The sequence below is a fragment of the Stylophora pistillata genome, chromosome 3 (genome assembly GCF_964205215.1).
Source record: "Stylophora pistillata chromosome 3, jaStyPist1.2, whole genome shotgun sequence".
Lineage (NCBI taxonomy): Eukaryota > Metazoa > Cnidaria > Anthozoa > Scleractinia > Pocilloporidae > Stylophora > Stylophora pistillata.
In genome coordinates, this window is record NC_142521.1 from 46,318,239 (window position 1) to 46,345,106 (window position 26,868).

Below are 26,868 nucleotides of genomic sequence, written 5' to 3' on the forward strand. Positions count from 1 at the left end.
TGTAATAAACATGTTTATTGCTCACCATTTACCCTCTACACCTTAACATCAGAATGCATATTCTCCTTACTGTTCTCTATACATTTCCTAAGGTACTGACAAGGAGAATTTGTTTAACAATCAAGAGCTGCTTTAGCTGGTTATCTCTTTTATTTTACTAAATCTTGGGTTTCATAGCTTAAATTTATGTCGCATTTTTAACTGCGATGTTTACCCTCCTTGGGCTCCACTAAATCATACTCAAAATAAAGATCTAGGACTGAGTGAAAGAGGTCTTATAGCTCGGCAAACAACAGAGGTTGATCCTGCCTCACGCGGAGACTGGGTAGAGTTCCTCTTTACTTTGAGTCTTTCTGTTTCACTTCGTGCTTTCGAATATTTACAAAGATTAATTACAATTAGTAGAATACTGACCGAAGCAGAAAATCTCCAAGATATTCTTTACATTGTAATGAGATACTTAGACCCAAGAATTATAAGTTGAAGTCAGTTGAGTAGGGCTGGGTTCGAAAAGGGGTTGGTGTTAATCTGAAATTGAAAAGTTGAGCTTGGCTTTAATTTCTCATGTAGAAGAGCGCGTATGAGAGCCAAGGCTTTGTTGGATCTTCTCTCAATAAGACTCGAAACTAACTGGAGAAAATACAAAAGAAAAATCCCTTCCTAGAGCTGTCGAAGTAAATTAAAATTTACGCTAACCCCCGGGTTAGGTTAATCTTGTTTTGAACAACTAGGCTCAGATCTTTAGCGCTGAACGTTCACGGAGCGAAGCTATGCCCTGCGGAAGAAACGAAAAAAAAAATGTGAGCTGCTTTTGAGTCATTGGCTTCATAAATTTTCGTTTCAAGGTGATACTTTCATCCATAGAAACAATGTTCGTGCCTAGTTCCAGCAATCTCTATTACTAGATAAGATAATCGCCCGTAAGAGGCAACTACCAAGAACAGGGTGGCACTCACTGATTCCTTGGCACAAACCTTGTTTAGATCTCCTTTTCCAGTAAATTTCAGCGAGCAACGTCAGGAAAGCGATCACCATTCCAACAAGGAGGACCCCGTATACACCCACCATACTCTTCAGATCAATTTGCTTCTGAGACAACGCTAAAAATTAAAATTAAAAAAAAAAAAAAAAAAAAAAAAAAAAAAAAACCCACCAGATTTGCACGAAACTATGTAAACGTTTTACAACTCCATCCATATGCTATGGAAATTGTCGATTCAATGATACAACTTTCTTGATTAGCAGCTGTTTTGAGGCATTTTGGAGCAAATAATAAATTCTTAGCTTCACCCAATTGCAACTGAATGGTCCACACCACTTGCAAAAGAAGAGAACCCAGTTTGAAAACATTTAAAGATTATCTTATCAGTTGCTAATTTTTTTTAGGGCGTTTCGAAAGGAGAATTATGTTATGGAAATTTCTGGAAATTGAAGACCCTCGATGAATTGCGGATCTTCGATTCCTTACTTATCCAAGAATCAGATGTTTAACCAAAAAAAAAGTTTTTAAAATGATTAAAGTTGACCTAGTTCACCTCTATGAAGAAACTGGCAAGAGCATAAATCGTTTTATTATAACCCAAAGAGCATCAAAAGCCCTATCAAAATGACACAACGTACATGTTTCTTCCTCTACCAAACAGCCACTATCGCTTTCCCACCATTTCCGCTCCAAGCTGGCAAGAAAATCGTTTTCATGAAGACGCAGAATGGTTAGACTGAAGTCACTCACGTGGTGATCATTGGATTGAAAGGCAAGTGCGAATCTTCTAGCCGTGCTTAAGCCTGGTACTGTAGAAAATATCAGATTATGTCAATGATCTTTTACGCCAATCGCAATATTAAGCTAGAGGTATAACTAGGAGATGTTTTGAAATCAGAAAATTCCTTTGTCATTTGTTTCGTCTTGTTTTATTTTGTATTGTTAGTGTGGTTAGTATTTTTGTTGTTGTTGTACTCTGGAAATACTGGCCTATAATCGACTCCTGCAAAAGGTTGATGACAGTAAACGTTCATTACCAGAAGTACTTACAGACCCTGCATGTAACCTTGTAGCTATTTCAGTAGTTACCTACTTCCAGGTCACAGGGTGGCTTGCTGGCGATCTTTCTAAGGCAAGGCCCGTCGGTTATAAGCGCGAAATTTTCTTTTTCTCTCACCCATTGAACGCCCTGTGCAATGGTTTTAACCAGTGTGCCATCGGATTGAATCTTAAGCCAGATTTTTTTGTGTGTTTCGTAGTCACTACTCTTGAAAAACTCTGACATACTGGATGAGTTAAGCACTGCCACGGAGTAAGATGATTTCATGATGTCTTCAAGGTTTTGAATGGGATGCACCGCGTTCTTCACCGTGAAAAATGCTGCCAGATTAGCGGTGTATGTTGAGACGCAGATCAGTATGGAGAACCAATAGCAACCAGTAAGTATACGACCTAAGAAGTTTACAAATACTTGAAGTAAAATCACCAGGCTTAATGCATGGATTTTAGGAAGGCCACAGGTCTATGGCCCAGCGTAATTAATGAATTTCAAACCAGACTACCTTACTCCCAGTTCTCTCCTGGAGGTGCTTTATACCGAAGATTACCAATGATAAATTGTGACAAATTTTTAGATAATAACTACAATATTTTTAGCTTTTGACGCTTAACGGACACTTTCGCCAGGGTACATTTATTAACTAGTAATTTTAAGGTAACGCAACAAAAACAGTTGGAGCCAGAATGCCATCACATTTCAGTAAAACACTCGGATATCTAAGAGTTTGTTTTACTCCACCTGAAAGGCTTTTTGGTGAGTTATCTCCTCCCTGTTGCAGCATACAAGCTAAAGCAAACCACACACTGTTGAAAAAGCTAAACTCTTTTGATGTGCCTCTTCCATTATCATCTTTACATCCATAAGGACTGTAATAGTTTATTACAAACACGGCAATAGAGCTGATCACCAGGGTGGCCAAATTAGCGAACCAAACTTGCCTATCAAACGGATCCATGAACTGCAAAAACTCATGTTCTTCTTCTGACGATGCCTTGTTCAATAATAAATCTGGGTTGAAGTGCATAAAGGGTACGCTGAAATCCATGACTTTCTCTCGCCTTTCAGTCATGGTGAGGGCGGCAAGAGCCATATCTGCTCGCTTTAAATATAAAAGAACAACCTCTTTTATGAATTGTTGAAAGAGGACTACCTCTTTCCCGATGAGCTAGATATCTTAACTCCATTGCTTGCATAGATCTTTCTTTAATCAAGAATATAATCATTGCATCCTTTGTAATGTCACATCAGTTCGTAGTAAGGCTTTTAGAAGGAATATTTCGAACAAAAATTGTTGTAATATGGTCAAAGCAATCCATTCTTCTATTCTTCTTACTCGCTTTACAAAATAAAGTACTTGTGTGTGATAACGTGTGTATTTATGTCGAGGTGAGTTGTCAGGACACCCGAAAGATTTGTAGGTTTTAAAAAAATCTACTTTGGGTTTTCTTGGAACTCACCGAGCATAAAGTTAGATAGTGTTCCAGCATATCAGTGAAGCGAATCAAGTTGGAAATTTTAAACCATACCTTATTTAAAATCTCACCGACAACCCCATTCCAAGTTCCGTCTTCCATCTCTGCCCCATATTTCCCGTCAGGAGTGGTGTAGATTTCATATGTAAATTTGAGATTTCTTGCAAGCTCTTTTAGAAAATCAATGCAGTATCCTTCGTAAAATAATTCGCTATGTTTCTTTCTTTTCATTACATAGGGACTTTCCTGGTGGCACGACAAGAAAACGGTAATTGTTTTAAAAATAATAACTTATCTTCTATCACTGTTGTCGATGATGATGAATCTCAATACAATCATCGGTTGCGATATCTAGGCTTCAAATCAACGCGTTGTCAAAGCGAATAGACTGTCATCTAGACTCACAAGTTTGTCTTATTGTAATTTTCTTTCCGTCTAGTGCCTCAGACTTCCTACATTATCGCGTGCATCATTGCCGAACTAATCTGAAAATATTTATAGTTCTTTACCGAGGTTCAAAGATCTGAAATTCCCTTCTTGTTACAATCACTTCTCTGTCAAGTTTTCCCAACTTTAAGAAAAGAGTGTTTGAGTTTTTGGTAAAATAATTACTGAATTGACAAAGCCGCACACTTGTTGCACTATCTATGTAAGCATGCATATTGTTACGTAAGTGGTGGCCTCAACTATTAGCCTAGTGGTTTCTATCTAGAGGTCATCTCGTACATTGAACTATCGATAAAATGTTAATATATCAGAAAAAGGAAAATAAATAAAATAAATAAAAAAATAATGAAAAAAAAAAAACATGACCTCAAGTAATACTAGTTTATATCGCATTTGCAAGAGTCTATAACAAAAGATGTTGTATTCCTAAGGATCAGGTGTTACTTGCTTTAATTCAGGAGGAAAGGAAAATCGTGGTAATGCTGGTGATACGGCGCTGGTTTTCAACCTCGAATTTTCGCTAACCATTGAGCTGCAAATCGTGTCCTTTCAGCACATTGGTAAAAATTAATCTGACCAAAACAAAAACCCTCTCCCTCAGCCAATTTTCAAGCCATCAACCTTTCCGACCTTTACTTGCTTGAATGTTCACAACGAATGGGCAAACGTCCCTCTATGGCTTTCGGAAAAATTAAGACAGTTACATGCGGTAATTAAATAAGCAAATTTGGGCCTCTATAATAAACCGTAATAAACTGGTCTCGTTATTATCTCCCAACCGTTCATAATAAATATATCTGACTATGAGCCTCATTACCAATACAACGGCGACTCGGAGCTTCCTTCCCACCAGAGATGTTTTTGACAGCGGGCTATCCAAGTTATGTTGAATATCTCCAGTAATGATGGCTCCTTTAGTTGAATTCCAGGTACCTACCTACAAATTAGAATGAAACGACAAAGTGCAATGAAGTTTTAATTAACACGATGAAAATAAAAAAAAAAGGATGTTTTTGGTAGATTTTTGTGGAAATCTTAAAGTCATAATTGCAAAATATGAAAATACTTCAATAGATCAAAGGAAAACTTAGGCGAATATCTTCAAAACTGACATAAAAAAAATTACCCCAGAACAAACGCTCAAGTTTCTTTTTACAAAAATCCGCGAGAAATCAGTACGTTTTTTGATGAGAATACTCTGTACTGCATTAGGTTTACCGTCATGTCCCTGCTAAGACAAGAGAGTTTTACTGGTCTGCTGGTAAACGTGCATCAGAATTAATGTTTCCAATTTTACATCTTCGAATTCGATACCGTAGTTTTTCAGTTAAGACCAAGGCGGTCTTTAAATGATCAACTCAAGTGTAGACACAAAAGTGGTTAGACATTTACCTTTGTGACCCACTGATTTGGATATTACTTTATAAAGTGCAGTTTGTTTGAGAAGGAAGCGAAAAGTTCAGGCGCACTTGAGGTTTTCTCAGAATTAAGAACAATTAATCGAAGTGTCACCTTACTCAGCGTGACCATATTGACTACAGATGTGGCAAAATGAGCAAAAATATAAATGCGTGTATAATGGTTAAGTTAAAAGATCATGTCTCAGAACCGATACTTACATGTATTAGTTTGTATTATTTTCTTATATATCCTTACCTTATTTATGTTTGTACATTATGGGGAAACAAGTGTAAAGCCCCACTGTCTCAAATAGTATAATTACAAAACAAAGCGGTTCGTAATGTCGCAGTAATGAACACTACTAATGTAGTAGTGAAAATAAGGCCTGAGAATAAAACAAAAAATGAAGTCAGGTCCGTACGGGAGTTGAACCCATGATGACCTATGTGATACCGGTATAGCGCTCTACCAACTGAGCTAACAGGCCAACTGGGAACTGATCATCATGTCTGTTAGTATTAATTGTCAGTGAATTCAAATATGTGAAAATCATTTATGTACTACGGTTTTAAGAAAATACATTACACATATATGATTTTCATCTATTCAAATTCATTGATCCATCACTTCGAGGGTTTCACACGAACCAACGTAAGGGCCAGCTCCCAGTTGGCTTGTTAACTCAGTTGGTAGAGTACTGCACCAGTCTCCCACAGGTCATGGGTTCAATCCCGTAAGGGCCAGCTCCCAGTTGGCTTGTTAGCTCAGTTGGTAGAGTACTGCACCGGTATCCCACAGGTCAGGGGTTCAATCCCGTAAGGGCCTGAATTTTTTTCAGGCCTTGTTTTCACGACTACATGAGTAGTGTTCATTACTGCTAGGATCTCTTTCAAACATTTCTTAAAACCGCAGTACACATATATAATTTTTATTAAAGCGGTTTGTATTATATATAAATGATGTTCCTTTAATGGATCAATAACTCCACACTACGTATCCGTAGACTTTTTAAAATTTTGCTGATTTTGTTAAACTGAACACATACATGCTTTTTACATGATTATTTCCAGGATGAAATGATATACCTGTTTCACTAGTATCTGAGTTACATAACTACAATACCCGCAGTGCATCATCTGATCTAATCAAGTAGTCATACCCTCATTTCGAACTAGTCTCAGGAGATTCGCCTGAGCGTTATTGGAAGATTATTATGGAATAGTATCCCGCAATTAATCAAAGACAAACCATCTGAAAAGATGTTTAGAAAAGCACCTTTACGCTGGTACCTTGCTCAATACTAATGAAACATCACCTCTTCGACAATTTACTGAGCTATTTTTATAAGTTTTCCTTTACTTTTTAAACGACGAATTTCTTTCTTTTTTTTTTTTTGGTCATACTGGGGTAATTTCAGGGACACGATATTAGTTTTTATTATATGGCTGTGTCTCACAAGGACTGCGAACTACCGAACTCACGAATTTGATTGGCTAAAATCAATATCATCGAAAGCGGTCTAGATTTTCCCATCTAGACCGGCATCTAGACCGGTGTAGAAAAAAAAAGGTACAAAGAATATAAAAAATTGGCATATAAGACACAGCCAGATAATAAACATCTTATTAACCGAGCTAGGTCGGTCTGTATGCGACCTCGGTCAAGATTCTCCCATACAGACCTCCCACTCGGTTAATAAGAACTAAATCTAGACGTGCCTTTCTCCTCTTCTTCTTATGTACAATGTAACTTAATTTAAGTGATGTAATTTTGCAATGTAAGCCTCTTTTCCTCGAGATTTTATATCTTTTACTCTACTTTTTCACCTTGTATCTAGTTCTGCTAAGGTGTAGAGAAATAAATAAAAATGAAAAAAAAAAATGCTTATAAAGCTATCACAAGGTAGGAAAACACACCTACCTTTCTAAAGGAATTGTTTCGAAGATTTAAGATTTCCAGTTCAATTCCTCTCCGCTGCCCATGCTCGGTAAATTGCACAAGTCCAGTCATGCCACGGAAGATAACCTGTGTCATTTAGAGAAATGATAACAAAACTGATTTAGCTGTAACACACGCATTTAGGTTCCGAATATTTAGATTCTTAGTTTTTATTGTTACTTCCCCTTCCCCCAGGAAGAAGTCATTAAAAAATGGCCATTTTCGTAGCCACCACGTTTAGTTCTAGGCTCCCAGATGAAAAGAAGAACCTTTCACTACATGTCCTTTTACCTTTGAACACATACCCTGACACTTCATACAATTGGTTACCTTCCTCATGCATGTGCATATTGCGTTCCTATCTTCCAGACTAATGTCAGATCCATTAATCGACGAGCAAGGCCAAGTATTTGCAGCTTTCTTGATGATTTGGAAGGTGTCATAACCAACAGCAACTGTTCCCTGAGGCAGTGACAAAGTTATTGTTGTTACTTTTTCTATGTTTGCGTGTCTAAAAGTAATAAGGATAATGCTTCACGGTCTTAACTACACCTCAAGCCGGACCCATTTTTTTCTAAAGGATACATTTTGCCAGAAAAGGATCATGCTCATGCAAGTATAAGATCGTCATTCAGAAAATTTACGTTTATTTGCATTAAATGGTTTGAAATTTAGGAGTGACCTTTGATCGTGTGGTCCGACCGAGCGAGGACAGTTCAGTCTGTAAAAGCTGTTTTCGGCAGCAGTAACTGACGTTTTGAGAACCTAAAGGGAAGTCACCACCACTACTCAAGCATTTACAAAACGAGTGAAACGACGCTCCTACTTTATCATTCTCAGGAATGACTTCTTTGCGATTGTCTTGAGCCGTGTGATTCATATGATTATGATGAGTTTCTACAGCGCATTCTCCATATAAATATATTTATCCTATTAACCAAGCGCGAGGGCCGTACTGGGAGAATATCTGCCCGAGGTCTTGACAGTACGGACCTAGTGCAGCGAGGTCCGTACAAAAAAAGACCGAGGGCCGATATTCTTCCAGTACGGTCTCGAGCAAGCTTGGTTAATAAGAGATTTATTGTATGACTGAAGTTCAAAGGGACACAAGTGCGTTATCATTCGGGACCATTCGGGACAGTTCTCGGTCCGACACTGAGCGAATATTGACCGGCAATAGAGCATTTTGATTGGTTGATTTTAATTAATGGCCCTCTGACTGCCCGAGTCGTGTAATTAATACTCTTATGGGCTGTACAGTATTTTACAGAGGACTTGAGCCAGACTGCATTGAGTAGTTTACAACTTTTTGTCCGGGGCTCTACACCACGAGCTAACCAGGTGTAAATAACTCTACTTCTTTATCTTATTCCGAAAGGTACGAACATGCAGCAGGGGAATATCGTAGTCCAAATCACTCAAAAATCACTTTAAAAAAACCTTCTCTCGCAAAGAAAACTTGCCTCTTCGATAACATCGGTGAAATTGCTTCCAAAATGAGTTTTTAGTTCATTAACGGGAGAGGTCTCAGCAAGCTGCAACTTTAAAGCGATCACCTTGTCTCGGTGCCTGGTAAGATTCACGGGAACCTATCAACGTAATGAATAGAGCTCACTGATAAAAGCTAATTCGATTAAATGATAAAATTATCCGGGCAAATTCCAAAGTTGTAATTGATGAATGCATATGCTGGAATTTGACTGACAATGTTGTCTGCCCAGTGGTGAACGAGGATCTTTGTTTGAAGAAAATTGTAAACTATCAAATGTCAACTAACTTTTAAATGTTACCAACAAGTCTCAAAGTCAAACCTGTCCTTGAATAATCCATATATATGTCTTTTCGTGTTGACAAGGCTTCTGTCACAGGATAATACACGGATTCAAAATTAGATTCTATGGTAGTTGTGACCGTCAAACAAAGAAGATTTCAAACAAAACAAGAAAAGTGACATTTATTATCAATTATTACCTGTTGTAATATTTGCTCGATGTTTTTATCTTCCAAGTAAAGTACAATAACTTCGGGATCAAATTTCTGTACTTGTTCTATCACTCTGTACGTTGGTTCTGTCGCTTCTTCGTTTTTTTCTCCTTCAGAAAGCTGAACTAAATTAATGATCAGCGGAAACTTCCGCGAAACTGTTAAAAAATTTCCAGCTTCGTGGACTCGGAGCTCTAAACAATAACATACAAATAAGCACAAAAATCATTGAAATATCACAACTAGCAAGCTGCAAGACCAATCTTGAATGAGCCTTAGAGTATTGGAGGTATTCTTACAATGGAGAAAAGTATTGGTAGCTTTGAGTGTTCATATGATTCGAGTCTGTCAAGGTAAATAGATGTTGTTTGCTGGCCACCTGCAACGTTTGGACATAAATATGTGGGGAATATTTATCTGAAAATGAGTTACCTTCATAAACAACAACAACATTTTTCCACCCGTAGTTTTTCAATATTTCAAGTGTGGCATGGGCATAATCTTTGTATCCTGCTGACATCTGTATTGATTTTTTACATTGGTCTTGGGGTCCAATAATGTTACCATAGAGACGGATGAGAGGGATGCCGGTCAATGTAGACAGTGTGCAAGCGGAAGTGGCTGCTGCACCTCCCTCGATGAGTGTAATGACGTTTGATGCTGAAGTGAATGTGGTAGAATAGGAATTATGAATTAGTTGGTGGTAGAGTATATCAGTAAAAGAACAAGGTATGACCAAAAAAGGACGAGTTCATCTTAAGAGACTTTTGTTGCGTTACAGTTGTCACGTAGTGCGTCAGTATCATTTGCATATTGATTCGTTATTCGAGACTCGTTATGTTTTTAGGTGTTAGTTTTTCCACTAGTCGTCGCATCGCTAGGTCACTTGTAACATCGTCGTAAGAATATTAAAACAAGAAATCGTCGTTGATACAGTCTGATCGAATCGTCAACGAGTCAAAATTGGTTGTGCTCTCTCCAACAGCGTTATTCCAAGGGGCGGTATTCCTCAGGGGACAAGACTAGCCCCTCTGTTATTCCCAGTCCTCGTCAATAACCTAGTGAAGGACTGGAAAACTAGAGTAAAGTATGTAGATAATATGTCAGTCTTATAGATTATTCCTAGATGTTCAACCAGCATGTTGCCCTTTGTAGCGAGGAATATTTGTTGAATTATATGCCAGTAGTCATGGTATGAAGCTAAACCCATCCAAATGCAAAGAAGTACTCCTAGATTTCTTACAGCACAAGCCCTCAGATCTACCCCCCTTACAGATGTCAGGATGTGTGATTGAGCAGGTGTTATCTTATAAGTTACTCGGTGTCCATCTGTCACAATTTGTCATGGTCTATTCACTGCGACTATATTGTGAAGAAAGCATGCAAGCGGCTCTATACGTTACGAGTTTTAAGGAAATCAGGCCTCCCACCAAAAGATCTTATTCAGGTTTATTGTAGCCTGGTAAGCCCCATTTTAGAATTTGTATCTTCGGTGTGGGCCGCGTTACCCGCCGGTCTGGTTCAGTTGATGGAAAGCGTTCAGATGTGTCACACTGAGAATCATATTTCCAGATTGCTCTTATGAGTCTGCACTCGTGAGCTGTGGCTTGCCTACTCTGTTGGCGCGCCGTGATGAGGCTTGCAGGCGTTTTATATCTAACATCAAGGAGTCCGGCTTCCTTACACACCTGCTGCCACACCCCACGAATGTCGCTCATGGGTACGGGTTGAGATCCGGTTTTTCCTGTTCTCAATTCCGCTTCTTCAGAACAGACCGCCTTAGTAAGTTCGTTACCCATCACAGTTACAATAGGGCTTAATTGTTTTTGTCTTTTATGCCAAGTGTAATGTGTTCTGGGTAGAATTGAGTGAATTTTATTGTCTCCCTTAGCTTTTAATTTAGTGTCTAACACTACCAAAGGGTTAAATAAACTGATTATTGGTTTATTTAACTATTTTCTAAAGTTGGGAAAATCGTCCTTAACATCTTACCTTCACCAAATAGGGCTGCAGCTTCAGAAATTTTGAATTCTTTCAAAACTGCTGTAACATTATCCGAGCCAGAGAAATAACTGAAGACTGAGTTTAATGCATGAAACTCATCAGAACGTCCATTAATAAATCCTGTTTGAAATTGCGCAAGAAAATAATTATTTAAAGGCTGATAGTTTCTAAAGAAACTGTTTGGGGCTGCGTCGGTGCGGGTAAGGAAATAATTTGGATATATCAACAAAGTTGAAATGGTAAATTGGCCACCGTAACGATTACAAAGGCTGACGTTTCGAGCGTTAGCCCTTCGTCGGAGCGAATGACGAAGGGCTAAAGCTCCGACGAAGGGCTAACGCTTCGACGAAGGGCTAACACTCCGAGTAGGGGCTAACGCTCGAAACGTCAGCTTTTGTAATCGTTACGGTGGCCAATTTACCATTTCAACTTTGTTGATATATCCAAAATAATTATTTAGGCGAGTAATACTATTTAATGCAATGATTATAATTATGATAATAACAAAAGAGAATTTTTGAAATCATCTATAGACCTCCGACTATACAAGTGACGTGTGACAAGTGATATTAAAGTTTATCTGTTTGTTTGTTTGTTTGTTTGTTTTTTACTTATCGTCTGACTTTTAATAATATGGCGAGGGTAAATTTTCAAAGTTCAGTCCTCTAGGATTATTGCATTGCGGTTTTCTGGCACTGCCCATATGGTTTTCAGTAACTAAAGTAGTTGACTCTGATTCGTTTGAACGCAATGCAGTGATGTAACTTACCGCAGGTCAAGATTCTATCAGTGGCGGCGATTCTATGTTGTATTAATACAAACAAAAATAGGTTGGAGAAGAGATCTTGTGTCCTCATCCTTCTCTGTAGATAAAGAATAAACGAATCAAAGAATACTGAGATAAATCAATGCTTAGAGAAAATCAACATAACAAGGAATTTTCGCTGAAAAAGATCGTGAAAAACGAAATTAGCGATGGTAATGATAATGATAATATCAATGACGATAATGAAAATAATAATAACGAAAACAAAGATGATTGAAATGAACTAGCAAGACATGATATTTTTAACGGAAGAAAGAGAAGATTTGGGAACAGAGAAGAAGAAAAAAAACTGAAAAATACTGAGCCAAGAAAGTAATTAGTATTGTTATGAACTAGTAGTATTGGTAAAGAGTTTGCGAATTGGGTTGTCAAATTATCGTGAGGTCCTGGTGCGAGTCTCGTGAGCCTCGTTTGTCATGTGATGCAAAACCACATATAGGTTTCCTTTTTAGTGATTTGTCCTTGACCGTTATGATAGCGCTAAATTCTCAGACAATAATCGCCACCGCTGGTCGTATCTGGGTTTGTGTTTTCCAGGAGTGATTGTTTTTCGCGTGCTTTGTTGTTCATTTCGACAGTCTAGTGAAATTGTTTGGGTTAGGGCCTATCCGTACTAGCGACAAAATTGCTTTTTAGACAAATTTTCTGTCATCACCAACACTTTACAAGTGCGGATGGGTTGCCGCGACTTGAAAAATTTTGGTCCGAAACGGACAAATTTTCAAACGCACCGTTTAAAAAAATTTCCTCTTTACAAAATAGACTAAATAAACAAAACCGTAATAATCTTCTCGATCATATTTTTGTAAACGCCGCCACTAGGATGGTAACTGAACTGAGTTTAGTTTACCAAAAGATTGCGTCTTTCGTTGCGCTCCCGGATTTTACAACTTCAAACAACTTTTGATGAATCCTGTTAATTGGAGTTTGAATCCATAGGCAAATTATAGCGGCCAGTCTTATGAGCAGGTCAGGCGCTGGATGCAGCCGGGGCAAGATACAATGGTGGAGTGATTTTCCGGTCGCCACTTTATCAGTCCAACATTGAAGCAGTAGATGCGGCACAAGATCCAGAAGTGCCCACTCAAAGCAAAGGGAAAGGAAAAGCTAAATTGAATCGAATTACAGTAAAATAAAGTATCGGTGTTATTTTTGGCTGTTAACCGAATTTGACAGATTTAACAGCTTCGACATTTTCAATGCGGATGCAACAGAGGCGACAAAAATTTGTCGAGACAAAATTTGTCCTATGATTTTGTCAGCGCGGATAGGTCCCTTAGTGCTCTAAACTGCGTTCCTTCTGCCAAGGTCAGTTTTCCCGTAAGCCCACCCATGCCTATTAATATAATATTTAAATACTGATGAATAAGAATATAATACTCATTTGTCATAGACTATACATCTTGATGGTACTACAACATTGGCACTCTGGCCCTCTACGTTATCAATTATTCGGATGTTTCAACGTTTCAAAATTGTTGCAGGCGAAAATTTAAGATAAATTTCGTCATTTAAGAATTTTGTGGTGAGAAATTCTATAATAAACAGTTGCTTATAAATACGCCAAAATACCAACTAAAGCCGTACGCGATTCCATGTTTGAAGGTACTAAAGGCATAGTCTGAAATCTTGGCCAATACTTGAGAGAATTTGTTTTCGCCGCTCTTTCAAACGCGGACTGACCAATTTGTTGTCATGCTTAAAGGCGAGAGCCATCGAGGATGCATCCTTTGGAGCCTCCAAAAAATATAAAGGAAATAACTTTTCCTCACTGTTATGAGCTTATTCTTGGGATTAAACAGTGTAAATGCAAGAGTGAGTCAACAAACTAACCTGTTATGTTAAGATTATAACCTCTGCTTTAGAGAGAAGAATCCTGAGAAGTCTCATTCCCAAGATACGGGAGATGTCTGACGAGTCGCAGTGTAATTTATAGAACTAAAAATACTAGAAACCTTCCAGGGGAGTTTTTTTTAAAGAGAACTGCAGGACACAAAGCAACTTGCATTAGTAAGTAGGTTTGTCTTCAATTAAATATTTCGTCTTTTGTGCCGATTATAAATATTCGTAAATTGTCCCTTTCGCCCATATCCTACCTCTTTATATAACTGTACTGTTACACCTTGTGTATTTATCACAGAAGTTTCTCATGCTTGGGCCTTTAGCTGGGACGAAATCTATGGCATAGCCGCAATATCTTCTAAATGAAAGTTTGATTACACAGGAAGCGCATACATGCATGCAGCATTCAGTGTTGACCATAGCAGCTTCAGCCTTTCATAAATTCTGACCTTAAAAAACCTGAGTGATTAGCAATGAAATACGGGTTTAATGATCTAATCTACTCAATTTCTAGTTGAGTAGAGTGGAACACAACCTGAGATATTTTGGCATATTTAAAAAGTTGTTTATACTAATTTAACTTGTCCCCCGTTTATTCGCTAGTTCAGATAGCCAACGGGGTGCGTCTTCTCTTCTAATTAACTTGTGATCTGTTTATTCGTTAGTTCAGATAGCCAACGAGGTGCGTATTTTCTGCTGTCGCAATATAAGACTAATTTGTCATAAATTATACATCCTGATGGCATTACAATATTAGCGCTGTGGTTCGGTGCGATTTTAATTTTTCAGACGTTTCAACTTCCCAGTCGGAAAATCATGATCAAGTAAAGTCTTTCGAAAGTAGTAGCTCTTTTTTTTTTTCTTTAAATAAAATGTATCCAACATATTTTAAAGGTTTTCCTCGATCTAGTTTTTAGATTTTACGGTGATAAGTTCAATCACATGACTAGCTTGAAATGAATTATTTAGAAATGACAATTAACCTGCCGTTTAATCGAGGTAAAGTGTTAATATCATTTTCTGAAGTCAATTCCATAGCAACGCTTTGAATGTGGGAGGACTGCTACGTTCGGTTTTAATTTAGAAATACATGCAACATCAGCACCAAGCGGTAATGGAACGAGATGAGCTCGTTTTATTTATGAGATGAACTCGTTTTATTCGACACTAGGAAATTGATTCAGCGAATTCAAGGAAAATTGTTAAACCTTAATTTTTTTCTCTTAGATGGCGCACACAGTGAAAATTTTAGTGTTTTAGGGAGAATTTCATAAAGAAGAGGAAATTTTAAAGTACGAAACTGAAATCGGCGAATAAATGAAATCATTTTGGTTTGTTGGTTTTATAAGTATGGGTTCCCGCTAAAAAAAAAAAAACAAAAAAAAAAAAACACCAGGAGGTCTCAAGGAGGAGTGTGTATTAAAATTTTCATCTTGAGACCCCAACAAAGACTATGAAAGAAAATCAACTGGTGAATGACAGAATTGCAAAGAAATATAAATATGCAGAAAATAAACACCTTTAATTTGGAATGTTTTTAACCGCCGTGGATAGTTTTAAAGGCGTGTTTTGATTGGTTACTAAAACTCCGAATATCCTTTGAAATTCATCTCCGAGCAACTGCGCAGGATTTGCATCTGAAAATACTGCAATCATTCTAGGAATAAATGATTTAAAATCATGGTTTTTCGGCTATATTATCTCACCATTTTAATCCACGGCTCCGTAAATATCCACCACTACCCTGTCGTGGCATTCACACAGACTTTACTTAAATTGCCAGTCACAGGAGGTGAATGACCCCTCGTCTTAGCTTTTACTTTAGTTATGAATTACTATTTATTTATTACAACTTGAGTTTCAAAGCATAAGTTCATACTTCATTGCTCATTACGATATTTATTTTCCTTGGACTCTCCCAGGTCATACTTAACAATTTAGATATGAAATTGGATGAAAGAGTTGTTAGAATTTTGCAGATAAACTTTGAGCCTGACCCCGAGGAAAATCCCTCTTTCCTTTCCTTTAACCTCACTTCTTGTGTTTTCGTGAATTTACTATCTGGAAACTTCATTAAAAAGTAAAAAAGAAGCGCCAACGATCGAAGGATACAACCTTCGACTCTCAGTTTACTTAGTTTCTAATCGAATACTTTGACGCAAAATAGTCAGTCGAACACGTCTTGAGCGCCGAATTTTCACGGAACGAAGCTGTGCCCTGTGGAATGAAAGGAAGGAGAATGTGAGCTATTTCAGGTCTTGTTTGATTTACTTCTAAAAATATGCGCATTAAACAAACAATTTCATCCAGGGAAACATAATTTATGGCTTATTACTGCATTCTTTTTATTATGAATCTAATCAATCACAGCCATTTGAATAATAGAGACAGTATAACAGTCGCTGATTGCTTGACACATACCTTGTTTAGCTCTTCTTTTCCAGTAAATTTCGGCAAGCAAAGTGAGGAAAGCAATCCCCATTCCAACGAACAGGATCAAGTACACACCCAACATACTATTTAGACCAATTTGCTTACGAGTAAGTGCTAAAAATCGAAAAAAAAAAAAAAGAGACACGGTCTTCTTGAACCTAAATAAACGCTATAAAATTCCATCCATATACTAAGTGATTTATCGATTCCATATACACCTTTGCGGTTTCTTGTTGCAAATAGTTGAATTTGTTCAAAAGCCATTTTCAACTGAAGTGCTCCTACCAGCAGTTCAAGACAATTCTACTTGATAACCTTAAAAATCTTATTGTGCCAATTTGTGAAGTCAATCAATTTCGCGAGACTTTTTTTCGCTCGATTAGGATTGGGATTGAGATAAAACGAACTAAATTCTCGAGATTGAGGACCATCTGTAACTGCGTAATTTCGATTTCTCCTTTGGCCGCGGACTTTCTTAAGAATCAGAAGCTTGGAAACAAGACAATTGGAACCTAACTCAAAGCTATAACGAGACTAACGGAAGGGCATTTTTTAGACCACAGTTTCTGTAAATCCCAAAAAGCAGCGAAGGTCCTATCAAAATGATATATCTCACATGTTTCTTCTTTCACTGAACAGCTATTTTCGCTTTCCCACCATTTCCGTTCCAAGCTGGCGAGAAAACCGTTTTCGTGTAAGCGCAGAATGGTCAGACTGAAGTTATTCACGTGGGGATCGTTGGCGTGGAAGGCCAGCGCGAATCCTTCAGCTGTGCTTAAACCTGGCACTGTGGATAAAAAACAGATGCTTTTACATTATGTATAAAGTCAAACTTGAACTAAGCGATCACCCACGGGGAATGGCGGGGTGACCGCTTAATACAAGTTGACCGGTAAAAAAAGGTTCCTCGGTATAAGGGTAAAATAAAAACACGATAAAAACGCCATTCTATGCCATAATTGACTACCTAAGGTACAATGACACGTTTAAAAATACTATTTAAAACAAATTTCGGGAGAATAACATAGATTAAATTTTGTTTGAAAGATCATTCCTAGTTTTATTTGACTGGTTCCGCTTAAGTGACCGTTCAACATTATGCGGAACGTAATACAAACAGTCCGTTAGGACTCACTCAAAGGTTTTTACGACCGCTCAACAGAGGAGAAAACTATTGTGATTAAGGGGAAACAGGTTCGGGACTTTGACAACCGACTGCTTAATACTGGGTGTCCGTTTAATGCAATGTCACTAAACACAAGTTCAACGTATAAGGTGTGATGTGCATGCCTGTTAAAAACATTTCGTCGGGCCAATCGAAGTAATTAGCTATAGATATCGATGGAAAACTGTGTGGAGTTATAAAACTCCTCGCATACTGTTTGGATTTGCTACTTATTTTTATTGTTCCATTAATGTTTTTGCCTCAGTGTTGTTTTTATGTTATTTACAAACAGCGACAGTTATTATTAATGAACGTACTCACAAAGCCTCCATAAAACTGCCAACTATTAATTCATTATTTACCTACTTCCAAGTCACAAGGTGGCTTGCTGACAATCTTTCTGAGGGAAGGACCGTCATCTATAAGCGCGAACTGTTCTTTTTCTCTCACCCATTGAACACCCTGTGAAATAGTTTTAACCAGTGTGCCATCTGCTTCAATTTTACGCCATATCTTTTTGTGTGTTTCGTAGTCACTAGCCTTGAAAAACTCTAACGTACTGGATGAGTTAAGCACTGCTATAGAGTAAGATGATTCTGTGAGCTCTCCCAGGTTTTGAATAGGATGCACCGCGTTCTTCACCGTGAAAAATGCTGCCAGATTAGCAGTATATGTCGAGATACAGATCAGTATGCAGAACCAGTAGCAACCAGTAAGTATACGACCTAAGGATTATTTGATAAAAAATATGTGGATTTCAGGAAGGCTTGTCATAACATATGGCAATCGATGACCTACTCTCAGTTCTTTCATAAAGGTAATTGTGATGAATTGAAAGATAATACGAGAATTTTTTCTAGCCTTTTGATGCTTGGGCACTGTCTAGAGTCGTGAAATAAAGTCTAGTAATTTTTAGGTAACACAATAGTAATTTGGTTGTGAACCAGAATACCATCGCGTTTAAGTAATCCCTTGGATATCTTTTTACTCCACCTGAGAGGCTTTTTGGTGTATTATCTCCTCCTTGTTGTAGCATACAAGCTAAAGCAAACCATACACTGTTGAAAAAGGTAAACTCCTTCGATGTCCCTCTGCCATTATCATCTTTGTATCCATAAGGACTGTAATAGTTTATTACAAAGACAGCAATAGAGCTGATCACCAGGGTGGCCAAATTAGCGAACCAGACTTGATTATCAAACGGATCCAAAAACTGCAGAAGCTCATATTTTTCTTTGGAAGATGCCTTCCTCAATAATATATCTGAGGTGAGGTGCATAAAGGGAACGCTGAAATCCACAACCTCCTCTCGCCTTTCTGTCACTGTGAGGGAGGCAAGAGCCATATCCGCTCGCTTTGAGATAAGAAAAGAACAGCCTATTTAATTTGATCTTTATTACTGTTCTCTTAGGAGTATCTCTCTCTTAATGAACCAGATCTTTCAACTCCACTGCTCGCATGGATCTTTCTCCCACGCCAAATACAATCTTTGCATTCTGTGTAATATCGAATACACATTTTGAAAAAATGATATATCAGGGTTTTTAGCAGGAAAGCTTCAAACAAAAGACAGATTAATTGTAATTGTAGCACGTCAAAATCAGCAGTTTCTGCCATTCTCTTAATAACTGTGTGTATCGGCGTGAGGCGAAATGTCGGAAATCCGGACCAATTCCTTCCATACCATCATTTTATTATTTGGCTTCGTGGACCTAACTGAGGACAAGGTTAGGTAACTTTCCACCACAGCCGAGTCTTACAATTCCTAATTTTAGGTCTATATTGTCTATATTGTCTTGCTTTCCAATAATATGACCTATCAGAGAAGTGAGGTTGGTGGGAAATTTTACAGCATACCTCATTTATAATCTCACCAATAGCCCCATTCCAAGTTCCGTTATCCATTTCAGCGCCATATTTACCGTCAGGAGAGATGTAGATCTCATAGGTGAATTTGTGATTTCTTGCAAGCTCATTAAGGAAGTCAATGCAGTATCCTTCATAGAATAACTCGCCGTCGTTCTTTCTCTTTTTCATAACGTAGGGACTTTCCTGGGGGCGAAAATATTAGACGACAATCGTTTTTGAAAGTGTAATACATCTTCTGCCTCTGTTGCCGATGATGATGAAAATTCAGTTACGTAATAGCAATAATTAGGCTTCTAATTAACACATTGTCACCAAGACTGTCTACCTGGCTTATAAGTTTGTGAAGTTCGATTTATTTTCTGTGTGAGTGTCTTAATCTTTACAAATATCTTTACACAGCATAAGTTAAGATCGCGTTTGCGAGGTCCCTTTTAACCTCTCTCTGATATGTATTTACAAGACAGTGTCATCCAGTTTAACTCAGAAGGAATGAAAATTCACGACCCACATGACAAGCAAAATGAAGATACTGTGTAATGCAATAAAACGTGGACTAGGTATATGAACAATTACAAGAAACACAGATACAGATAGAGAGTAAAAATATTGAATGAAAGAAATACCCTCTTTCTCCCTCTAGAAAGCCAATTTTGCAAGCCATCAATTTTCTTCGTCATTGCAAGCCTGTTTATTAAGGACGTCAAGTTTCCACAGGCACTCATGAAACTGCTACTATACTTTTGGAGTTTGATAGGCAAATTGTGGTAAATTATTCCTCGGTATATAAACCACTCATAAATATGAATACTTGTGTTTGAGGCTCATTACCAATAAAACAACGATTCGAAGCTTTCTTCCCTCCAGAGTTGTTTTTGATAACGGGCTATCCATGTTACGTTTGATATTTCCAGTCATAACAGCACCTTTGGTTGAATTCCACGTACCAACCTACAAAATAGATTTTGCTTTATAAATCTCAGCTACTTCGAATAGGAAGCTCAAAGCTCAGGAGTACGGTGGGCGTAAATAAATATTACACGTTGAACGCCACAAAGTAAAGACACATGTTGTTCCATTATTTGCCAGATCGACGTCTATTTAGATGGAAGGATTTGTAGATGGGATTCGACAAAAAACGAAATGAAATGTAAACGAATTTACAATTTTCAGCTAATCAGGTATGGCAGTAAAACTTTTAAACAAAAGGAACACGGCGCCAACTAACACTAATGAAACGACTGACTAAGTTGCAATGAACTAACTACCAGAGTTATCTAAAAAAATCAACGCGCTTACGGGCAAGAAATAAATAGCTACTGACGTTTCGTAATTTTTATTTAATCTCAAGCAAAAACGCGAAAATATTTGAATAGAAATAAAACATTACAGTTAAAGTAAAACAGAAGAAAGTAAAAAAAAATTAATAATTTTGCAGTTGCTTGACAATGAAAAGAAATCAAAGTTTTCATTAATTAATTAATGAAAATACCTATGAAGTTATCGTAGAGTAGATAAGAGACACCTACCTTCCTATAGGAATTGTTTCTAAGGTTTAAAATTTCCAGTTCAATTAATTTCCGTGTTCCATTCTCGGTAAATTGGAGAAGTCCAGTCATACCGTGGAGGATCACCTGTTTCATTGGGAAATATGTTAACATAATTCAGCTGTACGCACGCAATTTTGTTTGGGGTAGTGGGACTCTTGGATTTTATTGCCACAATCCCCCTTCGGAAAGAGAAATAAAAATGAGCGCTGTTTATTTTTTTTACTACCAAGAATAGATCTAGGCACCCAGATTAAAAAGAAAACGTTTTGATAAACTCATTTGTCCTTTTTAGCTGATATAACCTAAGAATTCAATGAGAATGTCTGTGGAGGCAAAATTTGCTCACCTTTCTGATGCATGTCAACATTGTGTTCCTATCTTCGAGACGAATATCAGAATCATAAGTCGACGAACAAGGTTCGGTATTCGCTGCTTCCTGGATGATTTGCACGGCATCATGAATAACAGCAACTAGTTCCTGAGGTTATAGCGAGAACAATGTCCTTAACTTTTTCTGGTGATGTGTCAAAAGGTGAAGAGATCACAATAATGCTTCACTGTTAGGTAGAGAAATTATAGAGGTCGTTGTATAGAAAGCTGATACGTACTTAGAGTATATGGTTTAAAAACCATACAAAAATCACCTTTGCGTTTGTCTTGAGAAATTTGGTTCTGAATAGATTAATTCAAAGCCTCTTGTATCTCATTCCGAAGGGTATAGCAGTGTAGCAGAGAAATAAAGGCCGATAGTTTCGAAAGAAACTGTTTGGGGCTGCGTCGGTGGGAGTAACGAAATAATTTGGATATATCAACAAAGTTGAAATGGTAAATTGGCCACCGTAATGATTACAAAAGCTGACGTTTCGAGCGTTAGCCCTTCGTCGGAGCGAAGGGCTAACGCTCGAAACGTCAGCTTTTGTAATCATTACGGTGGCCAATTTACCATTTCAACTTTGTTGATATATCCAAATTATATAGCAGAGAAAAAGCCCAGTGTAAAACAAATAAACAAAGAAATTTATTAAAACAAAAACTGGAAGCGTTCCAAAGAAAGAAAGCTTACCTCGTTGATGAATCCTGTAAAGTTATGTCCAACAGCATGTTTTATTTCATCAACGAGTGAAGTCTCGGCATGCGGCAACTTTAAAGCTATCACCACATTTTGATACCAAGTGAAATTCAAGGGCACCTTTCAATGTAACGAATAAAATACTGAATACTAAGTAGCTCGCTGATAAAAGCTGAATTGTTCCATGCAGTTTCTAAATTTAGTGGAAAATTAATCCGGGTGAATTCCATAGTTGACATTTCTACCTGCGGTAGGCTGCAGCCTTGGAATATGATTGGCAAGAGAACCTGGATTATCTATATTACCAATTGTAAATTAAAATAGCAATTCTTTCTTTACTTTTGAAATGCTTTTAGCAAGTTCCAAAGTCAAACCTGTCCTTGAATGATCCATACATATGTCTTTTCGTGCTGACAAGGCCTCTGTCACAGGATAAGACACAGATTCAAATGAGCTATTATGGAATTTGCGTTGGTGAAGCAATGTAGACTTAAAAGACAACAAAGACCTAATTCTTACCTGTTGCAGTAATAGCTCGATGTTTTTGTTTTCCAAGTAGAGTACAATAACTTGGGCATCAAACTTCCGTACTTGTTCTATTACTCTGTGGGCTGGTTCAGTCGGTTTTTCGTTTTTGTCGCGCCCAGAAAGCTGAACTAGATTAACGATCAGCGGTAATTTCCGTGATTTAGTTAGAAAATGTCCAGCCTCGTGCACTCGACGCTCTAAACAATATCAAACAATAAGCACCAAAATCAACGACCTATTACACCTAAAAGGCTATAAGACCCATCAAAAGACCCTTTGGGGGATACAATTTTTTTCACGGGCCTGAAAGTTATCGATGCGTACTTTCAGTGAAAGGTAATTTATAACGATTTTTCAGAGTGAACACGCCTCGAATCTGTCAAAAGATAACAGATGTTGTTTGCAAAACATTGAAAGGAGCAAAGACATAATCATATGGAATCCATGAAATTGACCTTTATTACCTTCATTGACAAGTACAATATTTTTCCATCCGTACTTTTCCAGTATGTCAAGTGTGGCTTGGGCATAATCTCTGTATCCTGCTGACATGCGGATTTCTTTTTCACATTGGTCCAGGGGTGCAATGTTACCATAGAGACGGATGAGAGGAATGCCGGTCATTGTAGAGAGTGCACAAGCGGAAGTGGTTGCTACACCTCCCTCGATAAGTGTGATCACGTTTGATGCTGAAGTAGTTGTAGTAGAAAAGGAAGCTTGAATTATTTGGCTGCAAAACTTTTCAATAACATAAAAACCCAGACATGACCAAATATGGAGTCATGTTACCTTCACCAAACAGTTCTGCAACTTCTGAAATGTTGAATTCTTTTAAAACCACTGAAACATTTTTCAAGCCGGAGAAATAACTGAAGACTGAGTTCAATGCATGAAACTCATCAGTTTGTCCACTAATAAATCCTGTTTAAAATTGAGCAAGAAAAGAATTATTTAGGAGAGTACTACTATTTGATACAATGATTATAATTAAGATAATAACGAAAAATAATTTTTTAAGAAATCATTTATAGATCTCCGAATATACACTTGACGTGACAAGTGATATTAAAGCTTGTCTGTCTGTTTGTTTGCTTGTTTGTTTGTTATCTACTTATCGTCTTACTTTCAATAATATGACGACGGTAAATTTTCAAAGTTCAGTCCTCTAGGATTATTGCATTGCGGTTTTCCGGCACTGCCCATATGGTTCTCAGTAACTAAAGTAGTTGGCTCTGATTCGTTTGAGCACACTGGAGTCATGTAACTTACCGCAGGTCAAGATTCTATCAGTCGCGGCGATCCTCTGTTGTATCAATACAAAGAAAAATAGGTTGGAGAAGAGATCTTGCGTGCTCATCCTTCTCTCCAGATAAAGAATAAACAAGTCAACGAACGCTTAAATGAAAAAATTAATGATTATAGCAAATCGATATAACAAAGAATTTTCGCTGAAAAAGATCGTGAAAGACGAAATTAGCGATGCTAATGATAATGATGATAGTAATGACGACAATGAAAATAATAATGATGAAAAAAAGATGAATGAAAAGAAACTAATATGACATGACATTTGTAAGAGAAGAAAGTGACAATTTGGGTATAGAGAAGACGAAAAAAACCGAAAAATACTGAGCCAAGAAAGTAATTAGTATTAGTATGAACTACTAGTATTGGTAAAGAGTCTGCGAATTGTTTAGGGTTGTCAAATTATCGTGAGGTCCTGATGCGAGTCTTGTAAACCTTGTTTTGTCATGTGATGCAAGACCACATATAGTTTCCCTTTTTTGGTGATTTGCCCTTGACCATTATGATAGCGCTTACTTCTCAGACAATAATCGCCACCGCTAGTCGTTTCTGGGTTTGTCTTCTCGAGGAGCGATTGTTTTTCAAGTACTTTGTTGTTCATTTCGAAAGTCTCATGAAATTGTTTGGAATAGGAATAAGTGTGAAATGTTCAGCAGGCAACCGTGGACGATACTACTACTCTTGTGCGTTGGATCAGCGTTGATCTGATCGGCCCAAAATAACGAATATGAAATATAAATATAGAGGCAAGACCGATACAACGTAGATAAGTAAATTTTAAGACGGAGCACTATATTTCGGCTGGCCAAACCAGCCTTCTTCAGGTGCAATGGGAATTAACAGAGAATTGGGGTGATGCTTCATAGATAGCTGTATGATGCAACCGCGGAAATATGTAAAACTAATTTGATTGACAATGAGATAACAATAAAAATAGAAATAGTGAGCAAAAATAGAAATGTTGTAAGGTAAATTGGATAAATAACTAGAAACTAATACATTTCTTCGCTAGCGTTGAGGCCATCTGGATAAATAGTATTGCCTCTTGAAATGAAAAAAGCTTCCCTGGCCTTGCGTATCGAGTCTCTCTTGGAAAACACTTTTTCGATGGCGATTAGCTCCATGTCGTGAGCAGAGTGGTTAGGAGAGGAAATGAAGTGTTCTGCCGCTGTAGTAGGTTTAGATTTAGAGTTAGGTTTATCAATGGTACGGCGGTGTTCATTAAAACGGTCTCTTAAACGTCGTTTAGTTTCTCCTATGTATTGTAAGTTACAGCGGTTACACTGAATTAAGTAGATAAGGTTTTTAGTGTCACAGGTCAAGTGAGATTTAATGGGACGTGTTTCGCCGGAAGAAAAAAAGGTCTAGTTAGTAAGACCGTCAGAGATGTAGGGGTAAGTAGCGCAGTTTCTACCACAACGGAAAGAGCCGGGGGGGAGTTGAGGATGGGAAGTGGTAGAATTAGAGGGGAGTTTGGCTGTTACTAATGTGTCGCGAAGGTTGGGGGAGCGTCTGAAGGCGACAACTGGCAGTTGAGGAAAAGCTTTTTTGCAGCGGTTAGAAGACTGCAGTAGATGCCAGTGTTTTCATCCCTCTGCACCAATATCCCACATAACGAAGGTATTAATGCTTGTGACCATTTTCTGTGTACCTCCTGCAATACCCCTATTCCTACCGTCACACTTTGTGACCTCATTCGTATGGTTCTTACCATAAACAATTTTACTTTTAATGATGCTCATTACCTCCAAGTTCACGGCACAGCCATGGGTACCAAAACGGCCCTTTCTTTCGCTAACCTTTTTCTGGGTCTATTCGAAGCTAACGCTTTGAAAAATGCCCCATGTAAACCCCACACTTGGTTTAGATACATCGACGATATCTTTATGGTCTGGACCGAAGGTTTAGATAACCTAAAAATTTTCGTCGATTATCTTAACAATATCCACCCCACCATCAAATTCACCAGCTCACACTCTTCCACTAATGTGTCTTTCCTTGACGTAAGTGTCTCTTTAACCACCGACGGTAATATCTCCACTGACCTCTATACCAAACCCACAGACAAACATATGTATCTATTGCACTCTTCTTGCCATCCATTACATACCAAAAAAGCCATTCCGTTCAGTTTAGCACTCCGCCTACGACGTATCTGTTCTACAGATAAAGCTTTTGAGACTCGCGCCGCTCAACTTACCTCATACCTTCTCAAACGAGGTTACAGCCACAAATTCGTCACCAAATAAATACAACGCGCCGCTGACATCTCCCGCACACTCACCTTACAAACTAAAGACGTAAAAAAACCTAACCGTATTCCATTTATAACTACTTTTAATCCGTCGCTTGCTCACATCTCCAACATCATCAAAAAACCCATGCCTATTGATATCATATTTAAATACTGATGAATAAGAATATAATACTCAGTTGTAATAGATTAAACATCTTGATGGTATTACAATATTGGCACTCTGGCCCTCTACGTTATCAATTTTTCGGATATTTCAACGTTTCAAAATTGTTGCAGGCGAAAATTTAAGGTAAATTTCGTCATTTAAGAATTTTGTGGTGAGAAATTCTATAATAAACACGAAAGTTGCTTATAAATACGCCAAAATACCAACTAAAGCCGTACGCGATTCAATGTTTGAAGATACTAAAGGCATAGTCTGAAATCTTGGCTAATACTTGAGAGAATTTGTTTACGCCGCTCTTTCAAACGCGGACTGACCAATTTGTTGTCATGCTTAAAGGCGAGATCCATCGAGGATGCATCCTTTGGAGCTTCCAAAAAATTTAAAGGAAATAACTTTTCCACACTGTTATGAGCTTATTTTTGAGATTAAAAAGTGTAAATGCAAGAGTGAGTCAACAAACTAACCTGTTATGTTAAGATTATAACCTCTGCTTTAGAGAGAAGAATCCTGAAAGTCTCATTCCCAAGATACGGGAGATGTCTGACGAGTCGCAGTGTAATTTATAGAACTACAA

General features: G+C 37.8%; 2 protein-coding genes across 5 annotated transcripts; both read right to left on the minus strand.

Annotated features, from left to right (window-relative positions):
• Positions 1-19: 19 nt before the first annotated feature.
• On the minus strand, positions 20-14,168 carry LOC148736433 (glutamate receptor 3-like). 3 transcript variants are annotated; one of them, XM_088752297.1, is made up of 16 exons: positions 13,947-14,168; positions 12,057-12,150; positions 11,276-11,407; positions 9,716-9,943; positions 9,272-9,477; positions 9,112-9,159; positions 8,764-8,889; positions 7,631-7,762; positions 7,279-7,387; positions 4,779-4,894; positions 3,569-3,760; positions 2,781-3,141; positions 2,072-2,434; positions 1,621-1,791; positions 975-1,100; positions 20-775 (listed from the first exon to the last, which is right to left on the minus strand). In XM_088752297.1, exons 2-16 carry the CDS (start codon positions 12,142-12,144, stop codon positions 756-758), a joined length of 2,418 nt encoding a protein of 805 aa, XP_088608423.1. In that variant the 5' UTR covers positions 12,145-12,150; positions 13,947-14,168; the 3' UTR covers positions 20-755. The 3 variants fall into 3 exon arrangements, 2 of the variants coding, with proteins under 2 accessions (XP_088608423.1, XP_088608425.1); XR_015998466.1 differs by having other exon boundaries at positions 758-775; positions 975-1,086; XM_088752299.1 differs by lacking the exon at positions 20-775 and having other exon boundaries at positions 975-1,089.
• A 528-nt stretch (positions 14,169-14,696) lies between these two features.
• LOC148736434 (glutamate receptor 2-like) lies at positions 14,697-26,837 on the minus strand. 2 transcript variants are annotated; one of them, XM_088755309.1, is made up of 16 exons: positions 26,759-26,837; positions 23,836-23,961; positions 23,356-23,487; positions 23,031-23,255; positions 22,558-22,763; positions 22,413-22,460; positions 22,033-22,158; positions 21,316-21,447; positions 20,949-21,053; positions 20,251-20,370; positions 19,411-19,605; positions 18,547-18,907; positions 17,916-18,278; positions 17,005-17,175; positions 16,377-16,502; positions 14,697-16,172 (listed from the first exon to the last, which is right to left on the minus strand). In XM_088755309.1, the coding sequence occupies exons 2-16, from the start codon at positions 23,921-23,923 to the stop codon at positions 16,153-16,155; spliced, it is 2,418 nt and encodes an 805-aa protein (XP_088611435.1). In that variant the 5' UTR covers positions 23,924-23,961; positions 26,759-26,837; the 3' UTR covers positions 14,697-16,152. The 2 variants fall into 2 exon arrangements, with proteins under 2 accessions (XP_088611435.1, XP_088611436.1); XM_088755310.1 differs by lacking the exons at positions 23,356-23,487; positions 23,836-23,961; positions 26,759-26,837 and having other exon boundaries at positions 23,031-23,282.
• Positions 26,838-26,868: the final 31 nt, after the last annotated feature.